At 39.4% G+C, this 18,262-nt stretch overlaps 1 protein-coding gene across 2 annotated transcripts; it reads left to right on the top strand.

The window, feature by feature from the left end:
• Positions 1 to 1,093: 1,093 nt before the first annotated feature.
• srpx (sushi-repeat containing protein X-linked) lies at positions 1,094 to 17,927 on the top strand. 2 transcript variants are annotated; one of them, XM_053328870.1, is made up of 10 exons: positions 1,095 to 1,289; positions 7,827 to 7,883; positions 9,923 to 10,111; positions 11,489 to 11,665; positions 12,359 to 12,485; positions 12,616 to 12,737; positions 13,783 to 13,962; positions 15,300 to 15,433; positions 16,603 to 16,724; positions 16,983 to 17,924. In XM_053328870.1, the coding sequence occupies exons 1-10, from the start codon at positions 1,229 to 1,231 to the stop codon at positions 17,164 to 17,166; spliced, it is 1,353 nt and encodes a 450-aa protein (XP_053184845.1). In that variant the 5' UTR covers positions 1,095 to 1,228; the 3' UTR covers positions 17,167 to 17,924. The 2 variants fall into 2 exon arrangements, with proteins under 2 accessions (XP_053184846.1, XP_053184845.1); XM_053328871.1 differs by lacking the exon at positions 7,827 to 7,883 and having other exon boundaries at positions 1,094 to 1,289; positions 16,983 to 17,927.
• Positions 17,928 to 18,262: the final 335 nt, after the last annotated feature.

The raw sequence follows: 18,262 nt of genomic DNA, 5'->3' as shown, positions 1-18,262 counted from the left end.
GTAAGACTGAGTCAAGATACTGGAGCTTTCGATGGCAATATGTTTGTGTAAAGCAGAAGATTAAGAGTTACTAAACAGCTTCTGCAGTAAGCTGTTCTCTTACTCTTGGACTCATATACAGTAATGACTAGTCCAAGAGTGATTGGACTCTTTTCCTTATTTAGAGTCTTGTTAAAATTGAATACTTCACCTATATCTAAATAGGCAGTATTTTCACCAACATTTGTCAACACAATCATTTACCACAGTGGCTTCCACACTGGGGTACGGGCCGTGCTAACAGGCTGCTGAGCGAATCCAGTGGGACACACATAACCAATCGAAAATGTGAAATAAAACTGAAGCAAAATACAGCAACACATTTTTAAACACTGTTATAACAGAAAACATCATTAATTGCTGCTCCAGCTGAATCCTTAGTCTTAATTAATTAATTTGGCACCGGTTAAGAAACAAGTGTTCTTATGCAAGGGTGGATGGTTTACTTAATTAGAAATATGATGGTGTTACAAAATGTTAAAATAACATATCCTTGACTTGTGACCCCTCTGGTAAACATAACAAGTAACCCTTGGTAACTGTCACAGGTATATCTTTAGTAGGGCTTGGCAATACATCGATATTATATTGATATTGTGATATGAGACTTGGGTTGTCTTGGCTGTGTTATGATAAAGTGTAATTTTCTGAACTTGCCAGACTTAAGCTTATCCCAACAGTGTTGTTGCAGTATTGATATAAAATGAATTTGTCCATTTAACCAGCCCTAGGCCATAGAGCAAGCATGAGCAGCCCATCCCAAAGGTGATGTGTTATTTTCTTCAAAGGATTCAAAGGATTTTAAATTGCTAGAATAAGAGAAATTAAAGTTTGTATATTGAGTATGACTACTCAAGCAGGCCCACCTCTAATTCGTATTTATGTCCAGTAACTCATTTTGTAAAGTAACATTCAGAGTGGATGAGATCAAGGACTTAAATGAGGAAAATAACTTAATATAAGTGGGTTGATGATTAGTTAAGTCCCTTGCGGTGAATACATGTCACAGTTTACCCACAGATGTTGGCACAGCTTCACTATCTGCCTCATACCGGCCGGACTGACTGTGTTTGGAGAATCCTCCCTTGTTTCTGGAGCAAGAGGCGGGTCTTTGGAAAGCAGGAATGCGCTGGAAGTTTTCCTGCAAGCTCCCTTCACATGTTGAAGAGCGTCCGACCCGCGTCTCAATATGGACATGTGGCCGCTGGTGCTCCTGTTTGTCCAGCTGTGCTTCTGCGCCGGGTACGAAGGTAAGGACTAATATAAAAACATTAACACCTTGACTTCTGTGCTCTGCTGGTCCGGATCAAATAGTCGAACAGTCTATATTTAGACAGTCTGATTAAAATGAGATATGTCACTGCTTTCATGCTGTATTTATAGTAAACGTTTTGTGGTTTTTATAGAGTTTTTTATTTTTATTTTGCACTTCTTGCATGCATTTGAGGCCTCTTATCTCCACTGTTGGTTTTTGGTGAACCGCGCTTGTGTTTACGTGGAGGGGGTGGGGAGCGGGGGGAGTACAGTGTGCATCTGGGGGACGTTTCTCTGCACAGAGCTCAGTCTGTGGCTCTAATGAAAGCTGAGGATCAGAGCTTTTCCTTGTCTTCACTTTATATGTTTCATATTCTTTCCCAAGAGCCTGAAAGCAAAAGCTCCATCAGCCAAATTAATTATAGCCAAGGGCTTTCACATCTGTTGCATGATTGCTGGAAGTATTTTACAGTATTTCACTGATGAGTTTCTGCCCTAATGCTGAGTAAACACTGAAGGACCCTCTGTAACACACACACACACACACACACACACACACACACACACACTGAAGTATGGTATCCAACAGAAGGGAACATACAGGCTGGCCGGATAGACGGAGCCAGACAGAGCAGAGCCTGTAGCCTGCAGTGAGGAGCTGAAATGACTTCAAAGTCTGGATGTAAGTTCTATGTGTGTGTGTGTGTGTGTGTGTGTGTGTGTGTGTGTGTGTGTGTGTGTGTGTGCAGGAACAGTGGTTATGTGCCTGTAGATGGTTTGAGAGTGGCTCACCACCACTGCTGTATGATCATACAGGCTGAAACATGAACACAAGCTGGCGAGCATTTGTACTGACACACTAAATACTGCTTGTCGAGCTGACAGTAAGGCCTCTGGTTCGTACTTGTGTGTGTGTGTGGATTTTTTTTTAGAATAGTACAGGGGTGTGTGTTTGTGTTTGATCTGGTGGTCACTTAGCCCATTTATCAGTTGTGTAACTTGCTTGATCTTTGTTTTTTTAACAATGGAAAGCCATCCATGGGATTTCTTTTTAAGGCCAGTGTTCTGCATTGCTTCGTACAGTTAAACCCCTTAACAGCAAGTATTTGTGAAAGCCTGGTCATATTTTCCATGATGCTTCTTGTACTGATGTGGGTCTGAAGCAGAAAGATCCTCCACACACATAGGGAGTAACTTGAGATATTGCCAGCACCATCACTGGAGAACAGTTACTCTACAGCATGTCTCTGCCAGAAAAAGGAGTGACACTTTATGATTAGGTAAATCCTGAACAGTTGCAAAGGAACGACTAAAAAACAGATCAGAAACTGTAGCTGTTAATTAATGAATATATAACCAGAGATGTTTTTATGTGGTTCTACATAGAAATAAATATATAAATAAATATATATATAAATACATATCATTTTAAGAATGAACAAAGAACAAGCCCTATAAACTTACTATACACTACCTGCCCAGCACCAAATAGCAAACAGACACAGTTAGCTGGTGAGCTTAGTGGAGTATTTAGCAGCTAAAGAACCAGAGTTAATATGTTATATGACTGTTGCTGTAAATAAGCAACTATATGCTAACAAGCTCAAAATGTCAGCTAAAAAAGTTCTGATATGTCACTGTAGTGCTCACAACTTGTTTCTGCTGCCCCCAAGTCGCCAAAAAATCAGTTAATGTAGGTTTTAGATATGCCAATATGCTCTGTGGAGTTGGGTGATAATTCGACAATTTAAACCCTTCACATTAAACTTAATCATTTGATCCATTGTTAATACATTCATACTGATTGATGCAGCTTTAAGAGCAGAAAGATAAATGCTGTGTCCGAAACAAAACCAAAAACACTAAATCCTACACACTGGACCTTTAACTCTGCTGCTGACAGCTAATTCCTCATTTCTGTGTCTCAGGTAATGTAGTACATCATCCTGCTCAAGTAACTGCTTAGCTTTATATTCTGTACTCTTAAAAAAATATATTTTTCACCATTAATCCTATTTCTTATGGTGAGCTATGTTGATGTGGTTAAGAAAGAAGCAGCAGGCGTGTTGATATACAGTTCAAATGGGACAGGAATCAGTTTAGTGCTCCCATGGAGCAATTATGGAACTCGTTAATCATGTTGAATTGAGAGTTAAAATAAAGGAAATCCCATTTTATTTTATGCTCCGTTCGCCTATAGTTAAGCCTTTAACATTTACAGAGAACAAGCCTCCATATAATGACACTTTGTATTACAATCCCGCTGAGAAAAGTTAATTGGAATATCAGATTCTGTAATTGAAAGCTTATTAATTTGTCAGGAAGTCAAGCTTTTATGCTCCCTCCCTTAACAGTTTGACATTTTTCGAAGAAGTAATTTGAAGCAGAAAGGAAGTAAACAGGAGGATGATACTGGCAGGAGATCTAACTTCATCATGTTGACAGATTTATTAAATCTAAATGAAAATGTGTCTCAGATCACATATTTTCTTTCTAAATTTGAATCTCAAATACTTTTATCAACAAGGTCCAGTCAGGTCAAGTATCATCCAATCGCTCACTGCCAGCATTTTCTGACCTGAGCTGTGTCCAAAATCACTCCATAATCCTCTCATTCACTACTGCCTGTATAACTCAATATTTTACTCTACACTGAGCAGTTCAATGAGATTTTGAGCACTTCCCATCAATCATTGTCTGAGTCACCACTATCGTGTGTAGAGTCACAACAGCTATTTTCGCATCTATAAAATGTGATGCTTGATACATGCCATGTACGCCAATTTTTTATTCCATTGTGGAATGCGGTGTATGGTAAATATAGAGGGATTTCAAACCTGCCACCTACAGGCAAGAAGAGTGACAACAGCAACTTCATGACATGGATGTATTAAAAACACAAATACTGGGCTTCCGTAGGAATACTAACCAATTTATGACATATTTTATTATGTGTAATAACATATAGTATAGTCATAGCTAGTATCATAGTTCATATAGCAAAATGGATTCATTTCAACAAAATCTTTACTTTTTATGTCTGGTTGGCCTCTGCTCTATGTGACTTATACAGTGAAAGCATGTTTGTATGTCTTTCTCTGTCCCAGCAGGATCGTTCAATAGATTTTTGCACATAGATGATTTCACACACAAAAAGGCCTGTCTTGGCTCTGAAAGAGTTTTGTTTAATGTAGCATACTTTCTGGTTTATACAGGGAGACATACAGGGTTCACACTGTCAGTGTCCTTGTGTGCCCTCTTTCCTGCTGGTTACTTTGGAGGTGGAAAAGCCCTAAACGGTTATAGTTTGTATAATGAAAAAAAAGAAGGTGAGATTATTGAGTAGCTGGTTGAAAGAAAATCATTCAGTAACAAGATAATTTGTGTTAAAAAGTAAAAAAAAAAACTATTTTGGGACTCTGTTTATACATGTTTATATCACAGCCAAACAACCTCAAATTGTTGTATTAAAGTTGGTCAATAATCAGCTGTTTCCCATCAAGCTATGAGTAACCACAGTCTGATTTCATGCTGCACACTTTGTAAGTAGTTCCAGCAGAGCACAGTAAAGTTGGCTTGAGAAGTTTGAGTCATCCAGCCTGTCGCCTGCAGCTCTTCATCTGACATTTCATTGCGTCTGCTCCCCCTTGTTCTATTACTTCCTGTAATGATTATGTTTAAAAGTGCTAAAACACAACAGTTTTTTAATGGTCAATGGTCAGTTAGGGTTAACCACAGTGACAAATGCATTGTGTTCCTTGTTTATGCAGGTTAGACTGGCTGAGCATACATGCTCTTATACAGCAACGCCTCACTAACAGTTAAATGAATTTATAGAGACAAAGTGACCAGTAGAGAGCAATTATCCAGAATGGTCTTTAAGTTACAGAGAGTTATAAGTGCTTTGATTAGGCTATATATTAGATGGGGATATTATAGTAAGGGATTTGTAGATAATAAGTATCAATGGATATTAAAGAAATGAAACCACTGTTAGTGTGTAGGATGCAGTGGTGAGAGTGGTGTAATAGTCATCAAGAGGCTGGATGGTAAGTGGACTCTAGGGACCTCAGAGTGGAGGCAGCCACCATGTCGATAAATGACATCCCCATACTCCAGAACTGACAGAAAAACTGCATCAACAACCCCTTCTACAGGTCACAGGGATGCCTCTTGTTCCTGTATAACAAGCCAACCTTATGTCACAGTTTAATAAGATTTAAGGATTTCTATGTGATATTTAGAGTTTCTCATCAAGCCAGATGCCAAGATGTTACACAGTATAAAACAGTATCATCTGCATAAAGATTGATTTGAATTTTAATGAGAAGCAGTGGCATTAGGGAGTGTTTGGTTTGCAGGCAACAGCATGGGACGCTTGCTTACTTACTTACAATAAAAACAATGTACAGAGGTAATAACTGAATGTAATTACATTGAATGTCTATTGCAGAAAAAATGCCGGCCATAACTAGTGTTTATGAAATGGTGGGATTTGTGTCTGTAGACGAGGGAATAATTAAAGGGGACATACTATACACAGCTCTATATTTGTATTCTGAGGCTCTACTGGAATTACTGCATGATGTACAGTTTAAAAAAAACTTTTAAATTTCATACTAGTCCTTTATGCAGCTGCTGTACTGGGGAGCTGCATAAAGGACTAGTATGAAATTTAAAAGTTTTTTAGTGCCTGTCTCTTAAAGGTCCCCTTCCAAATGAGCTTATTCTGTTCTGATTGACTAGCTTCCCCTCTGCAGACTTTGGCAGCTCTGCTTAAATAAACATTACTCATTACTAGTCAGATTTAGCTTCCTTTTCTTAACTCTAATACACTACAAACTTATCAAACACATCTGTACACAGTCAAGCCTTGTCAAGTAGACAACATGAACAACCCATGAAACAACCTAGGCTATGGAACAGACTTCCATTCGTGGGTAAGGTATGATCTGACATCATTTCAATGGGGATCTAGAGGTAAATTGGCAAAAAGGGCATTCAGAGCAGGCTCAAATCCAAAATATGAGAGTGGAAAACACAAACCACACATGGGCAATCCTTAGCACAGCCTTAGCATCAAAGGAAGAACAGATAGCTGTTTATTGGAATGTGTGACGAGCTGACATCAGCTCATCGACAAGTGTTCAGGGCAGTTTGAGACCTTGGCTATTGACTTGCAGGGAGTAATCTTACATACGTTGTCCTCAAGTGACTGTGTTTAACATCTGACATCATAACAGCATATACATGCCAGAATGTCACAAAAGCATATTATGTCCCCTTTAAGTCGTTGTTTGTGGTAACACCTGCCAGCCAATAAAAACAAGTTGCTCCTGTTTGCATAAAATGCCTGAAAAGTTGTTAAGAGCTAATAACTATTCTGGTACATGTGTCTCTAACTACTTTTCACTGTGAAGGGCACACACCCAAGCATGCACACACACACACACACACACACACACACACACACACACACAGACAGACACACACACCTGTAATTAGTTTTCCATACCTTTCTCCATCTTCTTTCCCCCATTATGCAGCAGACACTTACATTTTCCCTTTAGACAGCTAAATCTGACTCACTCAGTATGTGGGTTCACTTTGTACAGGCCATGCTGTGTGATCTGACTGCTAAAACCTCAGATCTTGTTGTCCGTGTGTATGTGTGTGCGTTAGATGACTTGCGGCATTTTGGTCCAGACAGCTTTTATTAAACTGACAGAAATGCCATGATGGGGACTGGGGAAAGGGCCAGGAGATGTATGCACAGTATCAGGTTCACTGACCAACATGCGACTCTTATATGAAGCTGGAGGAGGGTGGGACACTCCTCGCTTGTGGATCATGAACAGAGGACACATTCACACTGGAGTTCATAACATCCTGGGGCCAAGGTTGAACACCCTCCCCCCATTTTAACCCCTTCCTCACCCGTTTCCTCTATCTTCCCTATTTTATTGCTCTTTGAGCTGCTCTATCTCCCTCCATCCCTTCCTCTTTCCTAAAAAATGCTCCCTGCTCATCACAATTCCCTTCACATTTGTCTTTCACCAGCACCACTCAATAACTCAAAAATATATTTTGCTCTGTTGGAGTGATATATGCAACGTTGAAGCCGACTTAAAATGGATATGTAGCTATGGTAAGTATAACCCATGGGACCTGTTTTGGAAGAAACATTTTCAAAACACTTTTACTCCCTCCATTTCTACCAAACATAATAGGGGGGCACAAAAAGAAACCACTGGATTGAATGAGTGGATCTTTGTGTTAAACAGATTCCTTCTTCAAAACCAGATGGAAAAAGAGGATCTTTTGGCATTTTCTTCTTTCTGCATGTCTCTTGTCCAAAAGATCCAGATCACCCCCCCCCCCCCCCCCAGAGTGTGGTTCAGATGAAAAGTTGAGCAATACTTTGGGTATTGCCAGGTCAGCTTAGGACAATGCTTTTCAAACATTGCCTAACCCCTTGGATGCAGCGCTTTTCTTGGTATTAGTTGCTTTTTCTTCTTTCCTTTTATCCCCAGGGTCAGGACATTACGCCTATGGAGACGATGAGGACTGGTATTCTCGTAGATATAAAGGTGACTGCCATACACACATGCACTCAGAAAAGTGACTAATTTCATTTCAATTTAGGGACTGCGCTATTGAGTTCAAAATAAACGTGATTTCCTGAATTACCTCACCTCATGCAGAAAAGTAGCTCTTGTAGAGTTCCCAAAGTATCTCTAAAGAGGTATAATTCAAAGGCAGTTAGTTCAACCAGTTTCGTTAACTGACACAGTTACGTCAAAGAGGTTTCTAGTTTTAAATTCCGGGTCACTTAGACACGGAACATTTTCCTTGAGGCCAAATCAAACTCTCTCCTTGTGTAAAAGCTCAAATGTAGTATTATTTTCTTTTAGTCAGTGGTTGTGGAGACTTTGCCAACACACACACACACACACACATACAGAGAGACCCAGAGTGAGTGAAGCTTGCTGTGCAATGAATACTCATTTTTATTCCAACTGGAAATTAGCCTAAAATGGTGTGTATTCTCCTCTCCAAGAGCATGTGTGTGTGTGTGTGTGTGTGTGTGTGTGTGTGTGTGTGTGTGTGTGTGTTGGTCCACAGGGTTGAGTGTTTGTCCTGAGCCAGCAGGAAATAAACTGCAGATTTTGATTTCCGCGTATTGGAATAGAAACCTTGTGGCCCCTCAAACTTGGCATCCAACAAGGAATTTTTACACAAGCGGTGTAGAGATGGGTAGAGGTATCCAATATGGGCGGAGAAAAGTTGAAAACAAACACGGTTGCCTGATAGGGAGGGATATTGAAACTAGTGATTCGTACAATCGTTTAAATATTGTCTTATATATTATATGATATTATATATTGTAAATTAATTATATTATAATTTTTACATCCTACCCTCTGCCTATAAAAGTCAGTAAAACATGGTGTGAAGTTTGAAGAAGGCAACACAGAAGATAGAAAGCACTGCACTATCCTGAAGCTGAGTTTCTATGAACTGGATGATATCCACATTGTTATCAAGGTTTTTTATGGTGAAACAGTTCCTCAAGGGGAACTCAAAGCTCACAGTGTTGTGTTTAACAGCCAAACCCCCAAATGACCACTTATCTAAATTGATCAATATAACTATGAAATCCAAGAGGGAGCATGTGAAGGGTACATGTAAGATAAGACTAATGGCATGAAGGTGATAGGTAATGCTAAATTAAGAGCTCAAATAATTTATTTGAGAGCAGTAAAATGATAATGTGTTTTTATTGAGGTGGTTATGTGTGCAACTAATACTTGCCCAACACTGGTTAATCCCCCATAAAATCACAACTTGTTGTCTACACTTCAGTTTTTGTACAGACTGATCAAACAAAGACATTAAATGTTAATTACTGAGCTTAAGAGGTGCTTATTGTTTTTTTGTTTTATTGAGTGGCCCAGGTTAGCTTTTCCTACTGTTTCTTGTCTTTATGCTAAGCTAAACTAATAAACTGCTGCCTATAGCCTCATATATATATATAGACACGCGACAGGTGTAGACCTTCTCCTCTAACTACTGATTAATAAAAATAAATATTTTTTAAAATAATAGGGACTTTAATGAGCTAGGGTAACACTGCTATGTCTGTGGTCAGTCAACATGTTTAGATCACAATCAATCTTGAAGGTATGGAAATGGATCCAGCAAAATAGCACAATAAGCACAGCTGATACTTGAAATCAGTAGCACCATGGCTATTGATAAAGAGCTGCTCTCTCAACACACATACATGCACACACACACACACACACACACACACACATATATATTATGTGAAACATAAGTACTCTCTACGCATCATTGTCTGTATGGATTATGGGAAGTCGCAGATAAGGTAATGAGAAATCCACCATATCTGTCTCTACTCAAATGATTGGTGGGTTTTCACATTTTCACACTCACACTCATTAAGGAAGTCTTTCAAAGCTTTTATGGTCTTCAGGTAAGTACCAGTCATTGAATACGGATATTAATCATCCTCTCTCCAATTACGAGGGGTTACCCTAAAAGCATAATTGCTGTGATGCAGTGCAGGAAAAGGTCAGCACAGTTTTCTTTTCTCCATTTTTAGGGACCCCATGGTGCGCACCCATTAAGGTGAAACATGGTGACGTCAGCTGTCGCACCCCGAGAGGAGAACACTACAGGAACGTGATGGGGACACGCTGTAAAGTCCGCTGCAAGCAGGGATACGAGGCCCAGAGCTCAGAAGTGGTGTGTATGGCCAGCAAACACTGGTCTTCTAACTACGCCTGCCGAGGTGAGAACTGACCTCCACCTGAACACACAAACATATTATGTCTCTCTCATCATACATGTGGACACATTGATACATTTACTTACTTGGTTTGCCTCATGGATCCCTGAAAGCTGATAGTAATTCTTACATTTTTGAATGTTTTCACATACAGTGTATAGCCACATATTTTACATATTGTTCGTATCATAGTTTAAAATATCAGTTACTCCATACAGTTTATTTCATTGACAGTAGCAGTGCAGTTGTCATTTGTTGGAGGGTTTCTGAGTCATTTCTGTGTGAAAGCTCTCTTGCTAGCAGCTAACAGTGATTTGAAGCGATATTATCCTGTGCAATATGTTTGCCCAAAAGAGCAATCTCCTTTAAATATTTAATTATCTCTTTAGCAATCTCCTCTTAATCACATCTTACATTTTAATTCAAACTGCCTGTAGCTGATGTTCAGGATTTTAAAATTAGGTCATGTTTATTCCACACATTTCTCAGATCTGTTGCTTCTCTCAGAAGTTAACTCTTGTCAGAGTGTGAGCTAACACAATGGAAACACTATTTAGACGACGGTGGAACTAAATCACTATACGTTGTAAGTTAAAATACTGATAGAAAATTGCTGCCATTACTATTACTACAACTACCACTGCTGCTCTACAGTCAGCTCGGCTTGAAGGCCTGCTCTTCAAGACAGTAGTGCTGATCAGATATCCAATAACATCAAATGCAATAAAAACCATACTGAAGTAGGCCAATGCTGCAAGGTCGATATCATGAGTTTTAATAATGCATCACTCTGAACTTAATGCAGAGAGCTCAACTGAATGGAGAAACAAAAGTCTTAATTCAAAGCAGCACTCCATAAAGATTGAGCTCTTACTGGCATGAAGCAAAGCTTTCTGCTTTATGGGAGCCTTTTTCCTTTTAAAAGGGTACATTTATTTTCAGCAAATGCAAGAAATTGACTTATCCAGGTCACACTGATTTATCACCAACATTACTCACTGAAAAACAATTTTTATTCATCAATCTCTGATCGTGATTGATTAAATGTGGAGTCATTTATCACTGGTTTTCTTTTATTTATGACAGAAATATATTGTTTCTTTTTGGTTGCTGCTCTGAAGATGCTCTGCTGCTGGTCACGATTTATCATGAAGAATTAGAAATGTGCTTTACATGGTGACTGAATGAAATTAAAGCCTTACTATACCTTGAGAGAAAATATGGACCCAAAAAGGAGTGTGAAGGAATACAATTGAGAATGCCATAAGCAAATCATTTTATTGCTGTCTGTCAATTGTTGTGCTGATTTTCTGCTTCTGTTGTTGTTGGGTGGGGGTGGGTGAGAATACCCTTAAAAATACATTGAACTCTCTCTGACAGAGATCCGCTGTCCCAAGCTGGACATGCCCAATAATGGCGGCTACAAATGTTCGGACGGCTCCTACTTCAACTCTCGTTGTGAGTTCTTCTGCGCCCCTGGATTCAATCTGAAGGGCCAGAAGACGTCAACCTGCCAGCACAACAAGGCATGGAGTGCTGGAGTCCCCACTTGTGTTGGTAAGACAGTTTGTGTTCTTCTCTGCAGCTGTACTGTAGGGATCCACTGTGTAAATGACTAATTTAATGACTTGTTTAATGCAGAAAGTCAGTTGTCGGCTGCTGAATGAAAGCCTGTGTGACAAATCATAATATAAGGTTAGATAACTGATTTTAAAAAACAGGTCTCCGAACATGCTCATGGTCACTATGTGGTTTGTCCCTCATCACTTGGAAATGATAAATGTTTTTCACTTCTTTGCAGTAAGTCTGAGCGTGAAAATCACTTTGTTTTTCATGGAAAGCTGCATTGTACAGGCTTTCTCTTAAATAATCATGTAGATGGCTGAATAGTCTTTTGACCTTGTAATGGTGGGTTGTGACAGGGTCTGTGTGCCACAGTTGTCATGTCACCTGACAAAAATCACCGGCTACAGTGAGGAGCCTGCTTTTGCCTACCTCTATCTAAAATCAAGGACCCTGTTGTTTCAGGAATTAATAAATAAAGTTTGAGTCATAAATCTGCACAGTTGTCACTCTTAACTGCTGTGAAACTGATGTGCACACCTCCCATTCTAGTCAATAGAAACCAGATTTCCTATTCTCCATTTGTGGCCTAGCTAGTAAAATGTATTTCAATCACATCACCATGTGATGTGATTTAGAGATCTGCTGATTAGATATTTTTTGTTTTTTGGTTGCCATTCTCTTTAGATATGGATCCTCCAAAAATCAAGTGTCCTAATCTGAAGGATAAGTGGGCAGAACCAGGAAAACTGACGGCAAGGGTGACCTGGGACACACCGGAGGGTGTGGACACTGCAGATGGCATCCTTACAGAGTAAGTCTCATCTCCACCACCCTTCTGGCTTTTTCTTCCATGTTGCATCATTGCACCCAGTCAGTTTTAGTCCTATTTGTTATTCCACTCTGAACAGGGAGGTGAAATAAACTAAGCCTGTCTTTTGCAGTGTTATCCTGAAAGGGAAACCTTCAAAATCAGACTTCACAGAGGGGCTCCATAAGATGTCCTACACTGTGTTTGACCGTGCAGAGAACAAAGCATCTTGCCGCTTCACTGTCAGAGTGCGAGGTGAGCCTTGAAAAGCTGAGGAGGAGATGGAAGGTTTTTGATATACACATCAATCTGTGTGGAGCAGGGTATTAGTAGCACTTCACTTTATGGTATTTTTCCAAGAAGTCTCCAGGAAAGAACTAATAAGTTACTGCTAATAATGGGGAAAATAGAGACAGTGTTTCAATTAATTTGTAAAACCTATGTATCTTTTAGTCAGTGCAAAGCAGGTCAACTAAAAATACAAAAAAATATAAATTTGTTCTGTAAGAGCACAATTCAACATAAATGGAAAAGAATGAATGGATGTTTACTTGGGTTTAAATTGAGCCTTATTTACACATATATTTAGTACCAAATTAAGAAGTTCTTTCCAGTAAACTTACAAGGAAATGATAGTGTTGTCAGACTCTCCGAGTTAATTGATATCTGAAGGAATTAGTTTTGTTCCAATTTGACTTGTTAAGTCCACAATTTTACAATGCAGTTTGTGACTTATAACAAACAGACAACCGGAGCAGATTGTAGCAGGTTACGGGTAAAATAAACACGTATAACTTCTATGTTTATGATTAATAATATTACCATAACAAGAACAAACAAACAGGATTTTATGTCTGGCCTTCATCGTACTGTAGGGGTTAATTCCATGTGATATATTCATGAGGGACTGATGACCACCTGAGCCAAATACCTTAAAATCATGAGGTCATGTGACTTAAAAAACTGATGGGGACAACGACTGTATTTGTCTGAGTCTTTGTGAGAATGCAGGCCTTAATATTATGTTATGATTATTCCATTATTCAGTTTAGAGATACAAACTTTAATGAAAAATAATATTATTGGGAAATTAGTCTGGGAGGTTCTGTTTTATACCAGTGTTTACTTTAGATTACTACTTTTTAGATGCATGGATACAATATATATATATATATATATATAGTATATTTTAAATATAAGATGGAAAAACAATTAAATTATTCCATCATCCCCTCTCTCTCCTTTCTTTTGAGCCCACCTTGCTGCCTCACATGCCTAATATGTCTCTCTCCCTGTATAGTGCGCCGCTGTAACCCACTATTTCCCCCTGACAACGGTTATATGAAGTGTGACAGTGACAAAGACAATTATGGGGCCACTTGTGTGTTCACCTGCACCGGTGGCTACGAGCTGCAGGGCAGTGCTGCCAGGGTGTGCCAGTATGGACTCACCTGGTCTGGAACAGACACCACATGTGCAGGTATGTACTGCACACAGATACACACGTACACAAACAAAAACAAGGTATGTATTAAACTTTGTTCACCTGTACTAAACATTTTCCTTGTGAACTGCTCAGTGGAGGAGGCCCACCTCTACCATCCATTGATTAGAAGAATCAATACTGTACATCCTTCTATTGAATGTCTGTATCTGTGAGACATGAAGAAGTAGCCGATTGGAGAGACAGTGCTGCAGTTCCTGTGCAACAGACCATTAGAGATTATTGGACTGTAACCTTGCTTTGGTTTAAGTTCTTAAGTATACCTTACTCACTTACTCACTGGGATAAATATTATATTTTAATAGGAATAACAACATTGTTTTTCTGGACTTTTGCAAATAGTTTTTTTGCATTTTCACTCCAATAATAATAATTTAATTATCAAAAAAAGTTTATGTCTAACATTTACGTTACTTATTCATGTCCCTCATGTAGGGCTGCAACTAAAGATTATTAATATTATCGATGAAAGGGGATACATTATGTGCATTTCCAGGTCTATATTTATATTTTGGGGCTCCACTGGAATATCATTGCATGATTTACAGTTTTAACAAATCCTTATTTAATTCATACTACCCGTCAGTTCAGCATTTGTCTGAAACTGGCTGTTTTAGCTACTGTCTCTTTAAGCCCAATTAATCAGTTAGTCGTTTGGTCTTTGAAATATCTTGAAATGGTGAAAAATGTTGACCACAGTTTCCCAAACCTCAAGATAAAACCTTAAATACCTTTTTTTTGTCTTGACCAACACTCCACAACCTAAAGATATATTCAGTTTACCATCACAGAAGACTAAAGAAATCAGAAAATATTCACATTTAAGAAGTTGCTGGAAGCAGAGAATTTAAGCCTTTTTTTCTTCTCAAACAATCAGTTGAAGATTAATTATCTGTCAATTGATCAAGAAATATTGCATCTCTAGCCTCATGGTAATTTTAGTTCCTACCTGCTGTCGTTTTATGTGGGGACACTTGAGTGAGTGCTGAGTCAGGAGTCTGATGTGAACCTAGATAAAGTGAAGTTGGGTGGTTTACTGTCTTGTTCATTGCCCACAACCCAGAGTGACTGGAGGGTTAGGGTTAGGCACTACTCATCACTAAAACAGGGTTACATGTCTGCAAAATGTTGCATGTTCAATTCATTGTTGAATACTCGACCCGAGTGGGTTGTGGTTGATTCCATCTGCTGAGCAGCTTGAAATGAGTCAAATGATGCAGCATCTCACTATAATGAATTCCTGTTCCAGCAGCTGGGTCTCATTGCGCTGTTTGTCATATCATGTCATGTTGCGTAATTCTTTGTCATCACAGCCATGAACATCAATGTGGGAGTGCGTACAGCTGCTGCACTGCTGGACCAGTTCTATGAGAAACGGCGGCTCCTCATTATCTCGGCCCCTACAGCTGCCAATCATAATTATCGCTTCCAGATGACTAACTTACAGGTGAGGCACGACCCACAGAGAGAAGGTGACATGTATGTATGTGGAGAACAGGTGTGAAGAAATGATTGAAGTGATGTCTGTCCTCTCTAATGCTGCTCAAAAATGGGGAGGCAGTGTGGTTGGTCTTCTTTCTTGTTCTGCTGCCAAAGTGGGACAAAGCAGTGAGGCAAAATAATAGGACTGGGGTGTCCTGATCAACAGAAAATGTCAAGACGATGAAGAAATGACAGTGAAACGGGCTTTGATAAGGCTATTCTGGGGGTGGATGCTTTCCTGGCTCGTCAGAAACCATTAAGTCAGAGCTGTCTTTAAACGCCTGACCTTTCTAAGTGACTGGGTTATAATCAGAAAGACAAACGTCGGCTTGTGAACAACTTGAGTGACAGCTCCTAGAATCTCTCATGTAGTTTGGCTATCAGGAGGTGTTTGTGCTATCTAGCGCTCAAACTGTCCATTTATTGAGTAAATTAATCTGTTTTCAATCATTTTTTTAAGCAAAAATGCCCAAAATTGTCTGTTTCCTGTTTCCCCAGTTTAAGCACTTGCTGCTTTTCTTTGTGTTATATCACTGCAGTTGAGTTAAATTTTCAACCTTTTCACACACAACAAAAAGATATGCAATAACAATGATTTCTTCTTACAATGATGTTTGATTATATTATTATATTATATTATCTTTTTCTGTCACAAATCTATTTTGTTATCTTGCTGTATCTGCAACCTAACAAAGACAACTTTTAAAAACTGAAAAGTCTTCAAGTTTCCACATCACACTTATTAAAGTTGAATATTTAAACATGTTAAACTCTAAGGTGAGCAAAGAGAAACGTTCGTCCGTCCACTGATGGATGTGAAAACAGCCTTCTAGTGTCAAACTCTGCTCATACATCATTCTGCACAGTGAAGGCAAAACATCCAACTGAATGAACGGGAAGAAAAACACATTTTGTCAGTGGAGGCGTCACTCATTAGGTAAAAGATGCATCACTGCTGCTGTCTGTGCCAACTTTGGTTGGAGTTTTATCTTCTTCATAATATATAACATAAAAGTTGTGTTTTCTTTTGCCTGGAAAAGAATCAATAAGAAAGTACGAGAAAGCAAAACTTGCTCAGCCAGCAAACCAGGCAATGTGTGTCATTGTCTCTCTCTTTCTCTCTTGTGGTAACAGCATGCCCAGTGTGGACTGGACCTGAGGCATGTGACTGTAATTGAGCTGGTTGGGACTTACCCTGCACAGGTTGGCCGAATTCGACACAGGCTGCTTCCCCCAGGGCTGGCCCTGCAAATCAGGTACTCTCGCACACCGCACACACACTTTTCCATCACTTCAGAGGACATTACATTGACTTACATTCATTTCCTGGTGACTTGTCCTAACCTTAACCATAACCACCACATGCCAAACCCTAACCCTTAACCTAACATTAACACAACGCTAAAATAACAAGCCATCCCCATTTGTCTCCAAAAGTATCCTATGACAGACCACACTTTAATAACTTCATCACTGCTGCTCACTCCATCTTCTTACTGATGTGCATTTCCTAGGTTACTGCTCCGGATTTCACAAAGGTCTTTCCACATGGTGTTGATAGACAAGCAGGGCATGGACAAGCAGCGCTACCCATTCCCAATCACAGCGGCTGAATTATTCACCACCATTGACACCTTCCCCATCCGCAAGGATGAGATGGTGCTACAGCAGGAGGCAGGCCAGACCTGCCAATCATAAAACACGCCGGGCGTTCAGTGCACTTCCATGGACTCTCATCTTTGATCCTTTTCCTTCCTCCATCACAGCAGACGGGACTGACTCACATGTCCCTTTTTTCTCTACATGTCACACATTCCTACCTGAACTCAGTCAGCCCAATATCCAGAAGTTACAAGTATGTGTGTGTTTGTATGCGTCTATGTGTGTGTGTGTGTGTGTGTGTGTGTGTGTGTGTGTGTGTGTGTGTGTGTGTTTGTGCGCGCGCGTGCGTGTTTGTGTGTGTGTGTGTGACATCAAAGGTCGGGATGTCAGCCATGGTGCTGATTTGAAGCAAGGAGATTCATCGAAAGCAGTTAGTAAATGAAATGGGTCATACAGTACATTACAATCATATTGATTCCTGTGTCTTGTCCATCTGTATGTTTTATTAATATTATTATTATTATTGTTTTCAAAGCAGAAATATGTTTTGTACAAAAAGTCTTTTACTGTATGAACTGGAAAGCTCTTTGCCTGTCTAATATTTATGTCCCACTTCTCTAATAATGATGTATTCTGACACTCTCTGGAATACTGTGTGTGTATTGTGTACTGTAGAGGACAATGATGCTGTTCTGTTGGTACGCTGTACATCCACGCCTGAATTAACAAGACACTGATTAAATATGTCTATCGCGGAGGATGTGATCTTCAGTGTGTGTCGATGTGCATGCAAGAGATCTGAGGCGAAAATACTGGGCAGAAAACAGAGAAAGTGAAGAAAGGGGGATGCACTGCAAAATCGGCCATAATATCAAGCATTTTCTCTTAAAATAACAAAAAATATCCCCATACCTATTTCAGTACAAATAACTTGTTTAAAACAATTCCTAGAATCAAGTGTCAATAAGTTTGTCTCATTTCAAGATATAAACACTTACTGGAGACAAATTGGCAGGGATTTAATCCTGCCTTTCCGGAAGTTTAGTGGTGTCCTTTACAGTGTCACTTCTCACAGCAAGGAGGGCACAGGTGTTACTAATAGCATTAATGATGGCTCTGTTTTATTCAAGTGTCCCAGTAAGTCATGAGAGTGTGACCAGTGATCCAGCATGAAGAATACGAGGACCCTGAA

Source organism: Scomber japonicus, chromosome 11 (assembly GCF_027409825.1).
Source record: "Scomber japonicus isolate fScoJap1 chromosome 11, fScoJap1.pri, whole genome shotgun sequence".
Taxonomy (NCBI): domain Eukaryota; kingdom Metazoa; phylum Chordata; class Actinopteri; order Scombriformes; family Scombridae; genus Scomber; species Scomber japonicus.
This window is presented reverse-complemented; position numbering and strand designations above follow the sequence as displayed.